At 38.3% G+C, this 20,686-nt stretch overlaps 1 protein-coding gene across 5 annotated transcripts in view; it reads left to right on the forward strand.

The window, feature by feature from the left end:
- The window catches only part of LOC127433695 (protein strawberry notch homolog 1-like), a 35,067-nt gene that overhangs the window by 2,780 nt on the left and 11,601 nt on the right, over nucleotides 1–20,686 (forward strand). For 3 of the 5 annotated variants that reach the window (XR_007895916.1, XM_051685807.1, XM_051685811.1), the window contains exons 3-19: nucleotides 163–264; nucleotides 4,761–5,091; nucleotides 9,013–9,051; nucleotides 9,230–9,330; nucleotides 9,579–9,675; nucleotides 14,078–14,238; nucleotides 14,416–14,549; nucleotides 14,644–14,734; nucleotides 14,976–15,137; nucleotides 15,818–15,953; nucleotides 16,043–16,148; nucleotides 16,286–16,439; nucleotides 16,678–16,860; nucleotides 18,445–18,542; nucleotides 18,913–19,058; nucleotides 19,199–19,396; nucleotides 19,483–19,659. Coding sequence is in view for 4 of the 5 variants with exons in the window: in XM_051685807.1 (XP_051541767.1) it covers nucleotides 163–264; nucleotides 4,761–5,091; nucleotides 9,013–9,051; nucleotides 9,230–9,330; nucleotides 9,579–9,675; nucleotides 14,078–14,238; nucleotides 14,416–14,549; nucleotides 14,644–14,734; nucleotides 14,976–15,137; nucleotides 15,818–15,953; nucleotides 16,043–16,148; nucleotides 16,286–16,439; nucleotides 16,678–16,860; nucleotides 18,445–18,542; nucleotides 18,913–19,058; nucleotides 19,199–19,396; nucleotides 19,483–19,659 (2,416 nt within the window). In the remaining variant the exon portion in view is untranslated. The remainder of the gene's footprint in view (nucleotides 1–162; nucleotides 265–4,760; nucleotides 5,092–9,012; nucleotides 9,052–9,229; nucleotides 9,331–9,578; nucleotides 9,676–14,077; nucleotides 14,239–14,415; nucleotides 14,550–14,643; nucleotides 14,735–14,975; nucleotides 15,138–15,817; nucleotides 15,954–16,042; nucleotides 16,149–16,285; nucleotides 16,440–16,677; nucleotides 16,861–18,444; nucleotides 18,543–18,912; nucleotides 19,059–19,198; nucleotides 19,397–19,482; nucleotides 19,660–20,686) is intronic. The other 2 variants (XM_051685808.1, XM_051685809.1) reach the window with 2 other exon arrangements.

The raw sequence follows: 20,686 nt of genomic DNA on the forward strand, positions 1-20,686 counted from the left end.
TGTGATCAGTTGAATGCCACTTTGGTGAATAAAAGTACCAATTTCTTTCCATAAGAGCAAAACCTGTACATTATTCAAAATTTTTGGCCACCAGTGTAAACAAGCTGAAAGTGCTTTTTTTTTTTTTTTTTGATGACTAACATGAGTTGTTTTTCATTTTAGTCTGTCTCAATAAATGCCCTTGATATTGGTCTCAGTAATGAAGCTTCTGCAATTGTCAGAATTGAACCTTCAGTTCCACCTACTCCTACAGTCCCAATCAGGGTAAGTTTAAATTTGGACAGGATTAAAATCACAGGGGGTATTTATACTTGATCACTTCATGCGTTTTTACTAAGGATGCACCGATATGAAAATTTTTGGCTGATACCGATTTTAACAAACTATATGGGGCTCGACATTAGTGGTTGTGAGATATATTGGTTTTGCCGATTAATCGGCACGATAACAGATGTCTGGAACTATCGGTTATCGGCAAAAATCCACACCGATAGTTGTCCCCCGGTGCTGGAGCTGCTGGGATGGGTCCGCTGTCGTTATACAGTATGAGAGCGGCCTCTTGAGGTGAAATAAAAATAACTTCACTGATGTCTTGTGGTGTTTGTTTTGACACGTGAGACTGTACTTTGCATGGAGCAGAACACTTCAGATGCAGATTTAAAACAACAACGAAAAGTTATGTATACAGTACACGTTGTCATATCATTATAAAGTGATTAATTTGTTGACTAGATGCTGCATTAGTAGAGAACAGTAGTATGATTGCCGACAAGGCCGAGAGGACGCTAACATTAAAGCTGACCTCATGCGGTTAGAACAATGTGACAAAAATACAGGCAAGTCCTACCCAAATGTTTAAATGTCACGATTGTTACAATCTATTTCCATCTATTTGCATTAGTTTATAGCCACCTGGTCACGTTTATGCATTCGTTAGCCAGCTAAGTTGCATATTTAAAGCTAGTGACGTGAGAAAGCAAATTAATATGCTGCCCAGAGAAACGTATAAACCAGAAACGCATCTGATTTCAATAAAATAATTTTATCCTCACTGTATTACGATGACTTCAGATCGATCACATTCTTGCACCAAAAAAGGTTAGACACAGCGCAACAAATACAGTTTAACAAAGCAGATGTCTCAATATGCTTTTAAAGTTCTTTTTAATTAGACACGTTATCTAAAAAGCAGCGCTGCTGTCTGGAGTAGTTGGAATCAGTGCAAGTGTAACCATGTGAACTGTCTATTGAAGCTTTCCCCCCCTCATTTTACTTTTGACTTAATATTTGAGAATATGGACCAACTAAAAACTTCTTATTTATTTTATGCACATTAGTTGAAAATTAAATGTTCTTTTTTTAATTTTTTTAAGCCAGGATAGTAATGACTAAGGAAACAACGTCAATTTAAAAATCAGCTGACTTAAAAATCTGAATATTAGATAATATATATATTATATCAGAATTTTTTTGTTTAGGAAGTTCTAATGGTTCCACAAAGTTTCTAATATCCTCATCAGTAGACGAAGACGTGGAACTATAGAGATCAAGATATCTATATGCTTTAAAAGCATTATTAATAACAATGGCTGAGGTAAATATTTCACCACCAGCAGATTTCACTGAGGGAATAGTAGAAAAAGACTCTCTTTGCTTTATATATCTAGCCAAAATTTTCCCTGCTTTGTCCCCCGACTCAAAGTATGACTGTCTTGCCCTGAATAGCCAAAACTCCACCTTCTGCGACAAAATAGTATTATATCTGTATTTCAATCGGGTCAATTCTCTGAGGCCAGTAGACGACATTCGCTGCTTCAGTTCTGTCTCTGTAATTTTAATATTCTCTTCCAACTCCACAAGTTCTTGTGCTTTGGATTTTTTGGTGAATGAGGCATACTGTATGATCCGACCCCTAAGAAATGCCTTAAGTGCCTCCCAAGCCATGCCCACAGAGGATACTGAAGACCAGTTGGTCTCCATATAAACATTGATTTCAGCCTTTAACGTTTGTTGGAAATCAGGATTTTGCAAAAGGGATACATTAAAGTGGCAACTATATGATTTTTTTTCTCCATATGTGGCAACACCTCTAAATTCACTAGGGCGTGATCTAAGATGTTTCCATTGAGCAATCAACGACAGAAGAAATGAGGGACTTAGATATAAAAAAGAAATCTATTCTAGAATAAATCTTATGGACTGATGGAAAAAATATGTATAGTCCCTACCAGATGGGTTCAAAAGTCTCCAAATATCTGTAAGACCAAGATTTTTACACATCCTGTGAAGTGTCAATGTTGCTCTAGTGGGCTTGCACACTTTTGCTTCACTATGATCAAGGACTGAGTCCATCAATAGATTAAAGTCTCCTCCCAATATTAAATCATGAGGGGTGCCAGCAGCTTGCAACTTCCCTTCAAGAGCTATAAAAAAGCCCTGATCATCAGCGTTAGGTGCGTAAATATTAGCCAGAATCAACCTTTGCCCCTGAATTTCTACTAAAACAATAATGACTCTTCCTAATATATCTTTAATCTGTTTGAGACATTTGAATTGTAGATGCTTATCAATGTAATGACTCCCCTGCTCTTACTTGAGCCAGCACTAAAGAAAACATGTCCACCCCATATCTTCCCAAATTTTTCAGCTTCCTGCGGGGAAAGATGTGTTTCTTGAAGAAACACTACCATATTTCTTACGTTTAAGAAAGAACCTTCCTTCCTTTTATGGGGTGCCCCAGCCCATTCACATTCCACGTGGAGAGAGATAATTCAATCATATTAACTTTTGACATATTAGAAAAAATAGATTGTGTGTCAAAAATAAAATAAAGACCACATTACAACATTAATGCCATAGTCAGACCCCGAACTTCCCCCAGAACCAAACAAACAGAAAAAAGTAAAACGCCTGCACGAGAGTGCCAACCGGCGTCCATCCCTCTAAACTCAAAAAGCCCATGTACGCCTACGAGAGTCCCCATGACAACTTTGCCATAGGATTGCTCAAGTCCGGTGCTTCTGTACAAATTGAGACAGAATTATGCAATAAATAACCAATTAAGAAACAGATGCATGTTTTATGAGAACTTTTTTCATTTATTTGATGCAGATCGCTGACGAAACAAATTAAATGCTGAAAATGAACGCAAATGCATGACACATCTTGCCAACGACAAGCCCCGATGGCAAAAATACAGTGCGACCACACACAGATACGCGTGCGGGGTCAAAGTCACTTGGAATCAAATAATAGATTACAACTTTTACATTTGCTGCCCTGCATTAGCATACTCACGAAAGTGAACACCGTTTTATTTGCCTATAGTGTGGGAATTGAAGATTGGATTTTTATCTGTTTGGTGGAGAACAGTATTAAGATGCATTTTGAGTGATCCATTCACATGGTCTGTCGGGAAAATCAAAGTATTATCTTGCTGATATGGAATTACCGCCAGTATTTTCTCAGATAATTTGTAACGGTTTATTTGCTTGTGGGCTGAGAATCTCTGACTGTCTGCGTCATCTTCAGACTGGGACTTGGGCAGCCTCAAGTGACAGTGTGGATACGCACACACAATGTGTCTGTGTGAGTAAAATACAAGCTCATGTCGCTCTGTGAGGATTATTTCAACATCTCTGCACATTGTTGTTTTGGGGTTGGTTTTTTAGTCATCTGTTTCATGAGGCAATAAATGAAAATGCGACAAACATGTATGTATATTACTTGGGGGCAATAATTTTCACGTATTCATGAAACAAACAGAATGTGGAATAGCACATTGTTAATTACAGAACAGCATTGGGATTAAAGCAAGCCCAAACACAACCTAAAACAGTAAATTTCTTGAAATGATTCTCACAGAGTGAATCGAGATGGATAACACTAGTTTGTGAGTCAAACGAATGTGCTTGTTGTATTTTACGAGTTGAGACTTTTCTAAAGTTATGACTCATGACTATTCACTCTTTATGATGTTTTTACCTACACTGCCTGGCCCCAAAAAAAGTCACCGTTTGGATTTAAATAAGCAGATACTTAAGAGCCTATGATTGGATCATTATTGCAGTGATTAATATGTTTCAGCTGGCAACAATTCTTTTAACCTTAACTGATGAAGTGTGTAGCTTCTCATTTCTAAAACAACCATGTCGGAAGACGGATCCCATGGTTGTGGAAAAGATGTTACTGTGTTTCAGAAGGGGCATGTTGTGCGGTTTAATATCATGCAGTAACACTGACATAGTGACTGATGTATGTCGTCATGAAACAGAGACCCTCTCCTTCAAATCCGATCACAAGTGGTCACAGAAGACTCATTTAAGTGAGCAGGTGTAAACAGCAATGTGTCCCACCTGACCACATGTGTTCGGATCACCTGAGATGCATCTTAATTCAACGTGTAAACGGGGGCATAGACACATTTATGTGGCCAAGTGTAAATGGAATTTGCTTATTTAATCGGATGGCAATCTGATCAGGAAAAACGCACGAAGTGACCAAGTTTAAGTACAAAAAAAAAAAAAAGTACAAAAAGTGTAAATCGTTTTGTGCAGAGCAAGGTTGACGTTATTTAGCCTATTTATTGATTTAATACCTGTCAATTAACCGATTGAAGGGGGATGTACTTATCATCTAACCTCTAAGCGGTGTATGGTTGGACAGACACTAACCGACTTGTCGATTTTGAAAAAGTTTGTTTTGCACATCCTTAGCGGCATTGTTTGGTCATCAGTATATTTGTTGTCTCCAACTTGCAGGAGAAGCCTCAGCCCTCAACTACCACCTTTGTCTTAAATCAACTGAATCAGTTGCCATCACTGGGAACCATTGTAGTCACCAAACCTTCAGCTGGAACCACCTCCAGGCAAACCATCACAGTAACCAAGGTGGTACACACAAGCTCGGCAGCCCAGCGGAGTTCGTCCTCCTCCCCAACCATTTGCACTGTGGTCCCACCAAACAGTGAGCAGATAAGATTAAAGGACCTTCTCAGAGCCAGCAGCCTGAAGACAAGCAGCCTTGGAGAGCTCATGAAGTTGAAGCCCCCACCTGACATAGCTCAGCCCGTTGCTACGGCCACAGCCACAAGTGAGTGCTTGCAGAGGTGTTGGATCTCAAGCGATCATAGATGGGTTTTTTTTTTTTTTTTACTGTAAGGGTCTGTCGATGCAGCTATCAGCTTTGTGGCACTTAACCAGATCTGTAACTGGGGCCATATCTCACACCAGCTGTGAAAACAAGAAACCATAATGGCCTCGAGACAAATCGCATGCGAAGCTACTAAAGCTGTTTAAATGCTCTTAGGATTTAGTGCACCAGTTTTTAGGCAGGTTTTAAGAAAATTTCAAGGAGTAGTTAAACCAGAAAAAAAAAAAAAATCTGGCATTATTGACTCGCCTCAGTGTTGTTCCAAACCTATATGTTGTAATTTGTTTGGTTGTTTGTTTCAAATGTGAACATTTGAATGTATTTGCAGCACCTTTTCCAACAAGTTCATAGTAACCAGGCACTGTCAAGCTCCAAAAAGACCATAGAAGTAGCCCATATGACTCAAATGGCTCATACTATACATGCAGTGTTTCCCCTATATGCTAAATTACGAGCGCCACTATTATACTTCACAAGGTTAATTTAATATTCTTGACGCAACATAATGCTTGCCAGCAAGTTAGCTGTGCGCTTTCTACACTGCAAAAGAAACCCCATAAATACACGCGCATACTCGGTGAGGTCACCGCATACGCACACATGTCAAACTCACTTCATTTTGTGTGGCCTGCGAGCTAATTTCTGATATGTAGGATGGCAGGGGATCGGAATGTTTTACTGAACAATCAGTTAGACGGTTCCCGCGGATCCTTATGTCTTAAATTCAGTTTTCCCAAATTTAAGGTCATAAAAAGTCTTAAATATCCTAAATGATACAACAAAAGTCTTAATTATCATTTAAAGAGGTCTTAAATTTGGGGGCAGAAAGATGGGAATCGTGATATGACCTAATGTAATTATAAAAACTTCAAAAGAACACGATTTATTTAAATACATGCACTGCGTCCTTCAGAGTGAAAACGTGACTGTTGTATTTTCTCCAAGCACATGGGGGCTTGTGAGTGTTTCCAGCTTTTGCAGAGCAGTTCACAATCATTAAGCCATATCAGAAATTTATGACAAGCGATTACTAATGATCAACTGTTGATGATGGTACAATGTTGATGAAATATGACAGTTTATTTTTCATTGTTTATATTGTAATATGTTGTAGATTATTGTAGGAGTGCACATTTTATATCCCTTATCTGTTTGAGTGAGCAGCTGGAAGCAGTGAAGCACAAACATTTCAAAATAAGAGTCCCCGGTGTATTTCAGCTTTTAAACTTAAAATAAAAAAACAATCTTTTTTTATTTTTCCCCACCTGGTTATTGATATTTTTGTTGCACTATAAACTGCATCTGGAATTTAATACAATTTGGACTCTTGTAGCCTCTGTCTGGCCCTCACCATCACAGGAAGACTAAGAACATTTAATATAGGATACCAATTTTATAAACTATTGGCAGATTAATTGCCTTTAAACTCATTATCGTATCAGCAAAATCCTATATTGGTTGACCTCTAATTTGTATTTATTTATATAATGGTACTGTACATAAACCAATTTTAATGTGATTATATATGTGGAAAACATGTCTTATATCCTACCCTGTTTTACTGATAAGCAATGTTAAGGCCATGTTGAATGTGTGCCCCTGCCTGTTTAAGTAAGAGTCTGTGATGCGTGATTTTTTTTTAAATTTTTTTTTTAGATTGTACGGGTTTGTTTTGGTATGGGGATACAGTATTAATGTTATTTGTTCAGGTCTTGAAAAAGGTATTACTCTTAAATTTGATTTTAAAAACTCTGCAGCAACCCTGTTAGAGCTTTCCTCGTGAATATTAATGAGCCTTCCCCTGTCATCTTAAAGGTGCTGTAAGCGATTTTAATTTATTTTTTTTATGGAAAGGTATGCAAAAAAAATTTATTTTAATGAATTAAGTGTCTTGAGATAACTCACCAGTCTCTGTGACAGCTCTAGACTCTGTAAACAGCACACAAAAAAAAAGTGTCCACGGACAATGACGCTTTCTGCCTGTCAATCATTTTGTGCATTATCATAATATTGTAGTTGCAGCGAATTAAGGCAAAATGCATTTTTGTGCAATGTTGTCCATAACGGTTGTCAGTTGAGGGTGCTATTTTGCAGCTGCTGTTTTTAACAATCGTTTCTGCTCTCAATAAAAAAAAAATGTTGGTATCTTTGGAGTTCGGGTTTTGTAAAGAGGGGGCATGGCTAATTCAACGGCTCAGTCTCGTGGAAGTAGAATGGCTGAAATCGCTTGCAGCACCTTTAACATTGTTTTGGAGCACATTTTGCTAACTTATTCTTACGTTATTCGCGAACTGGTCTCAACCGAACAGACTATTTTAAATGCACTTGAGAACCAGTGAGATGCGCGGCAGGGATTGCAAAACACATTTGAATGAGGCACAAAATTGTCTGTTGCAAAGCTCTTATCTCTCGGTGATTAAACTGGTTTAAAACAAACAGCCCCCACATTCTAAACGACACTGACAAAGAAAACAAATGACAAGGCTTTTTAATTCAAAGATCACAATACTTACAAACATTTACCATGGATTTACTGTAGTAACACTAACTGTATTAAGTATGGCAGTTGTGGCAGAAGTTTCTAAATGTATTTAGACTGCTGTTTTTCATTACAAAAATGTCATAGTTTATATAGAAGCCATAGTTACTAACCATGGTAGTGAGGAGCCATGCATGGTTTTACCTATGTTACCATGGTCTTATTACAAATATCGTTAAAACTCTGGATATTATGGAAGAACTGCGTTAAATTTTCATAATCATCATGGATCAAGCAATCCAGTTCACTTCTGTGTAACATCTGTTCTTTTGGAATGCTCTCTAATTGTAGGGAAAAAAAATTCATGTAGAGATGACTGTAGTTTAATCAGTATATAGGAGCCTGATGAAAGGAATCTGTAAAGAAGACCCAACTTGGTCAGAATGTTTCAATTTATAAATAATTTGGTTTTCTTTTTTTTCACAGATGTTACTGTTGTTAATATCATAATTTTCATCCGCATCCCAATCTCAAAATCAATGCTATACTGTCTAATGTGCATTTCAGTGCACAAAATATGCAATATTACTGGTAATTGCATGAGTTCTACCAAAGCAGGTGCTGGTACCACATTGTAAACTGGTGCTTAAGGGCACAAATAAACCCTGATGTGGCCCAGGCTGAAATTGAGTTTGACACCCCTGTTTTAAGCTATTCCTCCAGCTTAATCCTTTTAACAAGGGTCCAGCGTTGCGGGCTCTTGGATGTACACCCATCAGCACTGCTGCTGAAAAAAATCCTAGGGGAAACACTGCTATATGACTCATATTCCAACTCACTATTTTCCAAGAGAGAAGAGAAATGTGTATTCAGAAGACTGCAAATAATGAATGATTAGTATGATCTTTTATGGGGGTTTTTTTGGTCATATTTGGACAGCACCTATGATTATGAATTATTGCATGGAAACAAGCTATTTGAAAATTTTTCAAGAAGTTTTGTGTTGCAGAAAAAAGCATATGGGTTTGGGATGACATGAGGGTGGGTAAAGAGTGAGCATTTTCATTTGAACAGATGCTTTAATAGCACTAGATTAAATTGGTAATGGCAATTATGCTTTCAAGTTAATTTGTTTTTGTTTCTGTTCTTTTAAACATGTTAATTCCAATTTTCATTTTACATAATCATCTTGCACCATTGTTATTTTAATGGCAGTGGTTAGAATGAAAAGTACCTCAGATGTCAGCTACTTTTTGTAGTAAAAGTCACACTAACAATAGTTGAGTTTTGAGCATTGACTTTTTGGTGCAATTTTTTTTTAAAGCGAGACCATGTGTATGCAATCATGCTAAATCTTTTAATGTAAATGCTCTCCCTTTCAGAAATTATTCTGGTCTCCACAAAGATGATGAACCGATCAGGTATGGGTAGGGTTTTAACTGGAGCTTATGTGCACAGAGTTAGTTTTCAGAGGTGATTTCATGTGGTGGGAACGTATTATTTCTCACACACTGCGGTTGGTTGGTGTGAATGTTAATGTCTATGTTAACACTCCTCTCTCTCTCTCTCCCTCCCTCCCTCTCTCTCTCTCTCTCTCAGCGGAATTAAACAATGGTTTGAAAAAAGAAGTGACCAGCAAAGATGTAGCGAGAATATGGGTCAACGATGACATGAAAATGCGAAGCTTTTCACCTGTGACTGTGAGTTTTCGATATTTTTGATTTCAAAATACTTTTCCTATTCCAGTTTAATATGAAGAGAAAACTGTGAGTAAGCCAAGTGGATGTCCCTGAAAAGTGTAAATATCGTGGCTCTTTGAGTGGCTCCACATGGTACAATTGACCCAATCAGTGGAATGAGTTTTGGGCAGGGCTGTTTGGGAAACATGTCATTATATTTGTAGTTCCATTTACTCACTTCACCTTTACCTATTTCTGTTTGATTTTAGAAATTACCAGGAATGAAGGAGGAAGATGAACCAGAGGAAGAGGAAGAAGAGGAGCTGGGTCATGCAGAGACATACGCCGAATACATGCCAATGAAACGTATGAATGATCATGTCACTGGGATTCCTTTTGGAAGCAATTGGTTGATTTTACTTAAGCCAAGTGTACACTACATGACTTGTAATGCTTGTCAGCTCATTGTCTTTGATGTTTTTAATCGGCGACTGGTCTGATGACTCAAAATCTGAAGTCTCAGATTTCACAACGAATGGTCACAACGCACTCCTGCGACATTCCGAGACTAGTTCCAGACGCTACAAAAGTTTTCAAAACAGCTTTATATTTGACATTGTGAGGTGTGCGCACTGTCCCGCACCTCCCCGACCAAGTCAACTCCCAGGCCCGCGTCCTGCTCGGGGGTGTCAGCTTGAGCATGTTGTGCTCTGGTTTTTAGCACTTCCTCTTCTTACTTTTTTGTGCTTTCTCTTCTTTACTTTTTTGCGCTTTATTATCATTCAGTAAAACCCCTGTGGGGACCTGGGGTAGAATAGGTCCCCTGCACCCCCTTGCTGATCGTAAGAGGCGACAGATGGGGCGACTTCTTTGCTGTAAGTTGCAACCCGTGACTGTGGAGAAAGAGGTCCTGGCACTTGAGGAATGTGGGTTGCTGTGGCTCCTTCAGGTCCAACACAGTGCTTTGGCTCTGACTTCACATAGACGGGAGGTTGGAAGGGCCTGGTCCAATCAAGCGGCTAGTCAAGACTTGCTCTAAAGGGCTTTGGCTGAGGGTCAATTGAGGAATATGAACTTTGTTCCTTTTGCTCGAGTATTACCCCCGTATCCTTGGTGCATATCCAGAGGATACCCATAGCTCTGTGGATCCCCTTGTTGGACTCCGAGGTGGGTGGGGAGTGGGAGTAATGAAGCGAAAATAACACAAATATGGCTAACCAAAAAAACCCCTAAATGACTAAAGTTTGAACAGAATGTGGATGATGACTCTGATACATGTTCTCCCAAAAAAGTGAAAATTGGCAGAGATTCATTCTTTTAGAATCTTTACTACCTGACATGCCTCTGATCATCCATCTCTAAACAGCAGTAAAGGAGTTATCTGTACCAGAGATCTACAAGATATGGATGAGGCTGACGTAGCATCGGAATTGACTCAACAAGGTGTAACAAATGTTAAAAGAATTACGATCAAAAAGGAAGACCATATGATTAAAACAGGAATTTACATAGTGACATTCAACAAACCACAACCACCAGAAAGGGTCCAATTAGGATATCTGAGTGTACCTGTCAATATCTTCATTCCAAACCCCCTAAGATATTTTAATTGTCAAAAATTTGGCCAAGGCTCTGCAGGATGTAAAAACAAGTCAGTGTGCTGTAATTGTGGAGAGGAAGGACATGAATCAGGCTGTACAAGACTGGCAAAATGCAGCAACTGCGCAGCTGATCACTCAGCCTCATTAGAAGTCTGTCCAGTTTGGATCAAAGAGAAGGAAATCCAGAGAGTAAAATGTATGGAGAGAGTGAGCTACGTTGAAGCATGCGGGGTTGAGGAGTCTCCTGCCTTTAATATAAGGAAATCTTATGCCTCTGTGGTAAAACCAATCATGAGCACTGTTGAATGCCAGACAGACTTGACCTGGGTGAATAGTGACAAACCACAATACATAAAAAGAAATTCTGTCTCAGCTAAAAAGAAGACTCAAAGCACCCAGAGCCAAATTACATTAAGTCAGACCCAAGTCACTGAAGAACAAAGTCTGTCAGCTGAACACAACCAATCTTCAAGAGGGAAAAAGACACAAAGTAGTATAAGAACACAATTACCAAAAGTTAATCAAGGGAAAAAGATGTCAAAAGACTGAAATTTCAAAGGATATTGAAATGAAAGAGAACATAACTTCTCATAGCCGTAGCTTATCTCCTAAATGCAGAAGTAAAGGGCATGTACCGGTTTTGCCTACTTGAGAATGAATAATCACATTATTCATTGGAACTGCCGAGGGATTGAAGTAAACTTTGCTGAACTGCAGCGTTTATCTGCTGTTGTTAATCCCATTGCCTCTTGTTTTCAAGAGACTCACTTGGTACCAAGCAGCCCACTGGTCAAATGAAAGATCTTTCACAATTTTCCTTTTGAGTGTAGACATGACCAGACTGTTTACACAAGATTCTGTATTGGTCATTCCAGACTTGCTCATACACTGCTTGCCCAATTATTAGGCAAGTGAGTATTCTGATCTTATAATTATTTCCATGCACATTTTCCAACTCCAAACCATATAAACTTGAATGCTTATTGGATTCAATCATTTTCAGGTGGTATGTATTTGTGTAATGAGGGAGGGTGTGGTGAAAGTGACTAACACCTTATATTAAGGTGTGTATAATTATTAGGCAGCTTCATTACCTCAGGTAAAATGGGCCAAAAAAGAGATTTACCTGACACTGAAAAGTCAAATATTGTAAAATGCCTTTCAGACGGATGCAACACTTTTGAAATAGCTAAACTATTGAGGCGTGACCACAGGACAATCAAACGTTTTGTTCCGAATAGTCAACTGGGGCGCAAAAATGCATGGAGAAGAAAAGGCGCAAATTAACTGCAAAAGACTTGAAAAGAATTAAACGTGAAGCTACCAGGAATCCATTATCCTACAATGCTACCATATTCCAGAACAGCAACCTACCTGGAGTGTCCAGAAGTACAAGGTGCCAAGTGCTCAGAGACATGGCCAAGGTCAAGAAGGCTGAAGCACGACCACCACTGAATGTATTCACATGTTGAAGCATCAAGATTGGGCAAAGAAATACATGAAGACAGATTTTTCAAAGGTTTTATGAACAGATGAAATGAGAGTGACTCTTGATGGACTAGATGGATGGGCCCGTTGCTGGATCACTAATGGACACAGGGCACCACTTCAAGTCAGGTGCCAGCAAGGTGGAGGAGGGGTACTGGTATTGGCTGCTATCATTAAGGATGAGGTAGATGGACCTTTTCGAGTTGAAGATGGACTGAAACTCAACTCTCAAACCTACTGCCAGTTTCTGGAAAGTACTTTCTTCAAGCAGTGGTACAGGAAGAAGTCCTCAGCATTCAAGAAGGCCATGATCTTTATGCAGGACAATGCTCCATCACATGCATCCAAGTACTCCACTGCTTGGCTAGCCAGCAAGGGCCTCAAAGATGCCCAAATAATGACTTGGGGCCCCCTTCCTCACCTGACTTAAATCCTACTGAGAACTTGTGGGCCCTTCTCAAATGTGAGATTTACAGTGAGGGAAGACAATATACCTCTTTGAACAGCATTTGGGAGGCTGTGGTTGCTGCTTCAGCGAAAGTTGATTGTGAACAGATCAAGAAACTGACAGACTCCATGGATGGAAGGCTCATGGCAGTTATTGAAAAGAAGGGTGGCTATATTGGTCACTGAATATTTTTGAAAGGCCATAAATGTTATTTAATTGTCATTTTGTGTTATTTGTTACACCTACTCTAAAAATCGAGAATAAACAATTGAGTTGGGAGAAATTATTTTTGTAATTTAGTTGCCTAATAATTGTGCACACTTAGATATTCCCCTGAGAAAGACAAAACTCACTTTTTCTTTGTTAAACATTCAGGTTTGAGGTTCAATAACATTTTGGATTGACTGAGAGCATTGTGTATGTTCAACAATAAAATTAATCCTGAGGAATACAATTTGCCTAATAATAGGGCACGCAGTGTATGGTTTTTTTATTTTTTTATTTATTTATTTTTTTTTGAAAGGGGAAGTGCCACCAACATGTTTTTTTTGTGAGACACTACTGTCTATAAAACACATTTTACTGGAATGTCCTACTTTTAATGCCACTAGGCAACATTTTTACTCAGTTTTTTAGTGGAGGTTTTCAAAAATGTTTCATCAGGGGATTTTATTTTTTTTATCAAATATCGAAATGAAGGATCTTATGTTCATTGTGTATATTTCTGTATTATATATTGTGTATATTACCTTTTAAAACTACCTTGATCTTGCCATGAAAATAGCCAGTGATGCTGACATGGCAATAAATAAGTAAATCATTCAGTAAAACACAGACATAATGATTGATGTATGTACTCATGAAATCAGACTCTCTCCTAGAAATCTGAACACAAGTGGTCCAAAGACACAACCAGGTGTAACGGTGATGTGTCTTGCTTGTTTCCCAAAATGTGTCTTAATACCAGGTGTACACATGGCCTCAGTCGGGGATGAATGGTCATGTAGTTGATACACTACAATCCTGTAGTCTTCGCACCAGCATGATGGAAAACAAGACTGAGTTGAAGGGTGCCGACTGTAAATCATGTAGTGTACACTAGGCTTTAACTGAGTCATTGTACATGAAATGCACACTTTCTTGTTTGTGTGTTGGTTTAGAATGTTGTGTTGTATTTTACTTCAACTCTTCCTTGATAGTTTGCTTAAGTTGGTCTCATCTTGTATCACAGTAAGGATTGGACTGCGGCACCCTGATCCTGTAGTGGAGACCAGCTCTCTCTCTAGTGTCAACCCTCCAGATGTGTGGTACAGACTTACCATTGCAGAGGAGACCATTGACAGAGGCTGGTTATCTGCCCTTCAGCTTGAAGCCATCACGTACGCTGCCCAGGTCTGTGCCTTTTTACATAATGTAACCTTTTAAAATGTATTATGTATAAAATGTATGCAGATCAGACCTCAAAATTACATGAAATTACATATCAACTTTTCAGACAGTAATCTCATAGCATTTCAGGCATAAAGCGTAATTTTCAGATCTGTCACTTAATCATGTGTTTTTGTGCAGCAACATGAGACATTCCTACCAAACAGAGACCGAGCAGCCTACTTGATTGGAGACGGAGCCGGTGTTGGAAAGGGTAGAACCATTGCTGGCATCATATATGAAAACTATCTGCTTGGCAGGAAAAGATCACTTTGGTAATAACATTTGTTTTTCTTTTTTTCTTCAAGCAGCTTTTCAGTTTGCAATTCTACTGTAATTTATTTATTTTTGTCCCATTGGTCTCTGCAGGTTTAGTGTCTCAAATGACTTGAAATATGATGCAGAGAGAGACTTGAGAGACATCGGTGCAAAGAACATTCAGGTCCATTCTTTAAACAAGGTATGCGAAGTGCTTATTCAACATATAAGACGTTTGTCTTTTCATAATCAGCTTTATTGCCAAGTATGCTTACACACACACACAAGGAATTTGTCATGGTGACAGAAGCTTCCAGTACAAATGCAACCATATACATGCATACATATAGGGACAAAAATTAAATAAATAAGATATAACAGATGAAAAACAATAAATATACAATAGAGTAGCATATTCATTCTCTGCTCCCTTTTTTTTCCAGTTCAAATATGGAAAGATCTCATCGAAACACAACGGGAGTGTGAAAAAAGGTGTGATCTTTGCCACGTACTCATCTCTGATTGGAGAGAGCCAGTCTGGGGGAAAGTACAAGACAAGATTTAAGCAGCTACTACACTGGTGTGGAGAGGACTTTGATGGTGTTGTATCCTTTTACTGTAGACAAGAGATTTTATACCTCTTGACTAACAAAATCTAGTGAGTTTTGCTGTGTATTGACCAGGTCTGGGTGATATAGTGTTTCAATATATCACTACATTTCATGATATATTTGCAATGATTTTGCTGCTGAAATAAAATATGCAACATTTATTTTAATGCACTTTTTATTTTGCTATTTAAGTCCCTATTTCAACTTTGGAGTTGCTCGAGTTTTATTTTTTTTTTCTAGTTTGCAGAAGTCTCTGTGAGGCATTTATAATGTTTAAGTAATCATTTTAGGTAAAAATGTCTTTCCAATATTATTATGTATTCATTTATTTGCATCAAGATAACAAATACTGGTTATCATTCTTGTTCATTTAGTGGAAATTCACCATTTTACAGTTTTTGTTCTAATCTGAAACATTTTGTATCTACTTTGCATTAATGGCTATTTGGTTGAAATAATGTTTTTATTTTATTTTTATTTTTTAATTACTCTTGGAAGCCATTTGAGAGTAAATGCATAAAATTCTAGATAGATGTTGAATATTTTAATAATAATAATAAAAAAAAAAAAACAGGATTATTTTGGCTATATTGCCCTAAAATTGACTAAATGCTTGTGAAGTAGAATCTTTGCTGTAACTATGGTGAATTAATTCCCTTGACTGAAACTCTCAGATCGTCTTTGATGAATGTCACAAAGCCAAAAATGTTTGTCCTATTGGGTCGTCTAAGCCTACAAAGACCGGGCTGGCAGTTTTAGAGCTACAGAACAAGCTGCCAAAAGCTCGGGTGGTGTATGCAAGTGCTACAGGTATGTGACCATGGATGCATTTCTGTTTCCCTTTTCATATCATGTCTTTATTTTGCTATTTATAAATCTGCGTTCTGTATTTTGTGTAGGAGCATCAGAACCCCGCAACATGGCCTACATGAATCGCCTTGGGATATGGGGGGAAGGAACTCCATTTAAGGAATTTACTAATTTTATCCAGGCTGTGGAGAGAAGGTGAGTTTATCAGGTCAAAGCGTTTGTGTAATAGCAGGTGACAGAGTTCTCATGCATTTGTGTGTCCAAGACTGAGCTTTTGAATGTTAGCCTGCATCATCTCCGTATTAAATCTGTATTTTGTTGGGTTATTTTAGAGGTGTTGGTGCCATGGAGATTGTTGCCATGGATATGAAGCTGAGAGGAATGTACATTGCTCGACAGCTGAGCTTCACAGGCGTGACGTTTAAAATCGAAGAAGTTCCTTTGACACAGAACTACATTAAGATGTACAACAAATCTGTCCGCTTGGTGGGTAAAAAATCAACTGTCTTGGCCTTTGAAAATTTCTTGAACTAGTTAAGATTAGTGTTCTTGTGTCCTCTCTAGATGGTACATCAAGTAAAACATCTTAGTTGTGCAAACTTGCTATGTATCATTTAAGAACTATAAATGGAATAATTGAGACATGCAAGATTATCATCAACACTGTCAAGTCAATAAAGAACAACTCGCTGAGCATGAAGTCATTTACCTTTCAAACTTGCAGTGGGTCAGTGCGAGAGAGAAGTTCCAGCAAGCCGCCAACTTGATGGATGCAGAACAACGGATGAAAAAGTCAATGTGGGGGCAGTTCTGGTCCGCTCACCAGAGGTTCTTCAAGTACCTTTGTATTGCCTCCAAAGTTCGGCGAGTAGTGCAGCTGGCCCGAGAGGAGGTTAAAAACGGAAAGGTTAGATTGAATGTTCACTTGTTATTAACCCTTCTATTGCGTTTGGTCATTTTTGACCAGGGAGAGGTATATATAAATTTTTGAATACCGCATAGTTTTTAGTACGAGAACTAAACTTTTGGTTTAAGACCATCAAAATTCACATTATACTTAATTTTATATATATATATATAAAAAAAAAAACATTTCAGGGTTCCCACACATCATGGAAAACCTGGAATTTTGTAATGCAATTTTCCAGTCATGGAAAATTAGAAAAATACCTAAATGTCCTGGAAAATAATTATTTGTCATGGAAAATATTTTAAGCAAAAAAGGGTTTTTGTTACATGTACAAAAATATGGTAACGATCGGGACTCGTGATAGGTGTCACATATATGCATTCGTATCATTTTGTTACTGTTGCCGGCTGCGCATTGTGAAACAGCATTATTGGTTGGCTGTCATAAACAAAGGATGTTTGTTCTGTCTGAAGCATGCAGCACATACATACTATATTAATTAAATCACAGCTTTTGGGTGTTTAATAATCACACTGGGAGGTGAGAAACTACCATCAAAATTACACAGAAAAGCCAAAATAAAAGCTCGATTTAAATGGACACATGAACTGGGGAGAAAAATACAAATATTTTACTTCGGTATAGTAATGTTATTGTACCAGTGCTAGTTTTTGATGCTCTTTGCAGATGCTGGACAACTGTGTCCCGTAATTATATCAAATGTCTTTTGTGTGTGTGCCTTTTTCTCGTGATATCAAATCATTTCAATTTATATTTCAAAGAAGAAAAACAATTTAACTATACACAGAAATGCACATTATAGTACACGAATAATCATAAAACCTTGCGTAGGCTTTATATGGTTATACAAGACAACATGTTAACATGAACACACTCATGTAAGCTACAATGCTTAACAGTTTATTATGTATTAGTTTGAGTAATTTTCATAGTAGCCTAATGAAAGGAACATTAAAGACCTATAAATTTAAATATTTAACATCAAGTTACCATACCATGATTTTTAGTTCTTCTGTACATCATGCCATCAAGCAACTTACCCTGATATACAGTACAATTTGTAAATTAATGTGGGACTATAATTACAACAGCCAAAACATTTTTAATGGAAAAATGTTTTTTTGGGTTTTTTTTTTTGTGCGCACATTTTACATATGTACTGTATATAAATGTAAATTATATACATTTTAGAGACCGGGTGCATGTTTTTAAACTGCTATCTACCGTTTAAAATACAATAACTTTGTAAAAAAAAAAAAAATAATTATAAAGTGTAGTGTGAAATTGAGTAAATAACTGATATTTGTCAGTTAACATTCCAAAAATATAAATCTTTTTACATGTATGTACAGTTAAGAACCTATAAAAGACTTACAATATAGTTTTAGATTAAAACCATTGGGTTATGAATGATTTATAAGCTTGAATTCCACCGGGTCAAAAGTGACCCGTGAATGCAAAAGGTGTATGCAGATTCTGAATGCAATAGTAGGGTTAAAGGACGTTCAGAAAGAAAGAATTGCAGTAATTTTGGTTGTTAACTTCTTTCTTTCTCTGTAGTGTGTTGTGATTGGTCTTCAGTCAACTGGAGAGGCTCGAACCCTTGAGGCCTTAGAAGAGGGTGGAGGCGAGCTCAATGACTTTGTTTCCACTGCAAAGTGAGTGGCAAAAGGGTTTCTCCTGTAAAGGCTGTGTTCCAAACCCTACCGAGTTGTCTTGGGCAGCTACCTTCTAAGGTTGCATCGTAACTGAAATGAAACCTCATAAGTGACTGTTTTGAAATGGCCTCATATGTGAAGGATGCATGCAATGCTGCCTAAAATTTGGCCTTAGTGAGGTTATTTTATAAGGGGCCTATGAAGCCTAAAACTGATGCAGCTAATGAGGGTTTGGAACAGAGAGCCACAGATTTAGAATGCTGAAGTTCAATTGCATTTTCAGCAATTAGTGTAAAACTGAAGTACTGATACAGTATATTTTAAATGCTGATGTCTAACTGAACAGATTTGTATGTATGATCCTTTATAGGGGTGTGCTGCAGTCCCTGGTGGAGAAGCATTTCCCTGCTCCAGACAGACAGAAGCTCTTCAGTTTGTTGGGCATTGACCTGAGTACCAAGAAAACCCCTTCACCTTCTGAAACCACCACCGAGCAGAAAGGCAAAAAACGGAAAGGTACTACAACCCACAGCTATTCACAGGGCATGTAAATGTTTATTTTCAACTTGAAAACAATTAGATGGTTTAGGATGGAAAACCACTCTTTGTTGCACATAGTTTTGCTTTGACCACAGGTGGTTTGTGTGTGTTTGCAGGGCCAGAGACAAAGAAGAAAGTAAAGAAAGCCCGTATATCCGGAGGTCTATCTGATACCAGCTCTAATGAGAGTAACTCTGATGATTCAGACAAAGATGCAGAGAGTGATGACAGCTTCAAATCTATAAGCTCAGGGGAGGAGGATGAAGATGACTTCAACCCCTTTAAGGATGATTCCAGTGAGGATGACGAAGATGGTGAGAATTGAATGAACATACATGTTGCGCACAGTTCAGTATGTAAGATTAGTTGGTATTATTTTAAAATATCTTTTACTTTTCAGATCCATGGCTCATCAGAAAAGACACCAAAAAGAGCAAAGAGAAGAGAAACAAGAAGAAGAAAAAGAGTATTGATCCAGACTCTATTCAGAGTGCCTTGTTAGCCTCTGGGCTTGGAACAACCAGGCCCACTTTTACAAGCCCCGCCATCAAACCTTCAAACAACACAATTGCTGTTGGTAAGTGACCAATAGCTGCTTTTCAACTATTGGGCCAGTGCTATCAATTGGCCAGTCGGGGCCAATACCATCCGACCTGTAGCTGCGAGACCAAAATCAATCTGCGTTCCCACCATCGGGCCAATAGTCCCCGCAGCATTGCCCTAAAACACTCCATTAATATGCCACCCTGGTGCCCATTTCACAAGCAAGAGGGAAGCTCAAGCTGAGGTATCATGTAATCTAATTATCTAGAATATCAAGTTTATATCATTTGGTAACATTAGCTAGCTAGCAAGATAAATTAGTTGACAACTCACCGACTGTAACTGCCATGGTGTCCCGAGTGGTCTCTCCACTAACAGCGGGATGATTTCCCAGCACACCATCCATGATCTCGAACCAGGGAAAGTTCTTTGTTTGGGCACCACTTTTTCCATTGTGCTTTTTAACAGATTTGTACTGTATCCGCAATAAAAAAAATTTAAAAAACGTATTTACCGAGCCTGTACTGTTGTGCGCTGGATACACAACCTGGCAAGTTCGGCAAAACTGCTCTTTTGACATTGACCATGCCACAATCCCCAGTTGGCCTTGTTTGGCACAAGGGTAATCGGCGGGCAAAAGGTCATTGGCTGTTGCCCCAGAGAAAGCCTCGAGGAGGCACAATGAAGCCCCTGAAGTGACAGTGGGAACGCAATTGGCCATGGCACACTAGCGCGCCCTCATCTGTTGTTTTTATATGAAAGGGGGTCTGTAATTTATCTTCATATATAGGTCTACTGTATTATCACTTTCATTTGTGGGGTTTCATGTTTGAAGTGCTTCCTGCTTGAGCCTTCACTTTTTGTGACAAACCTTATAAACTGGATAAATGAGAAACATTGATGGTGCCTCTAACTTTAACGTAACCAAATATTTCCCACACCGTAGACTTCAACCACTTTTGTGTGGGAAACAAAGGTTCAGGCTCTGACATGTCTGTGCGCTACACTTGCGACACGCATGTCGCCTTAAAGATGGAGTGACGGTTGATTGTAGAATATTA

This window comes from Myxocyprinus asiaticus, chromosome 43, assembly GCF_019703515.2.
Source record: "Myxocyprinus asiaticus isolate MX2 ecotype Aquarium Trade chromosome 43, UBuf_Myxa_2, whole genome shotgun sequence".
Lineage (NCBI taxonomy): Eukaryota > Metazoa > Chordata > Actinopteri > Cypriniformes > Catostomidae > Myxocyprinus > Myxocyprinus asiaticus.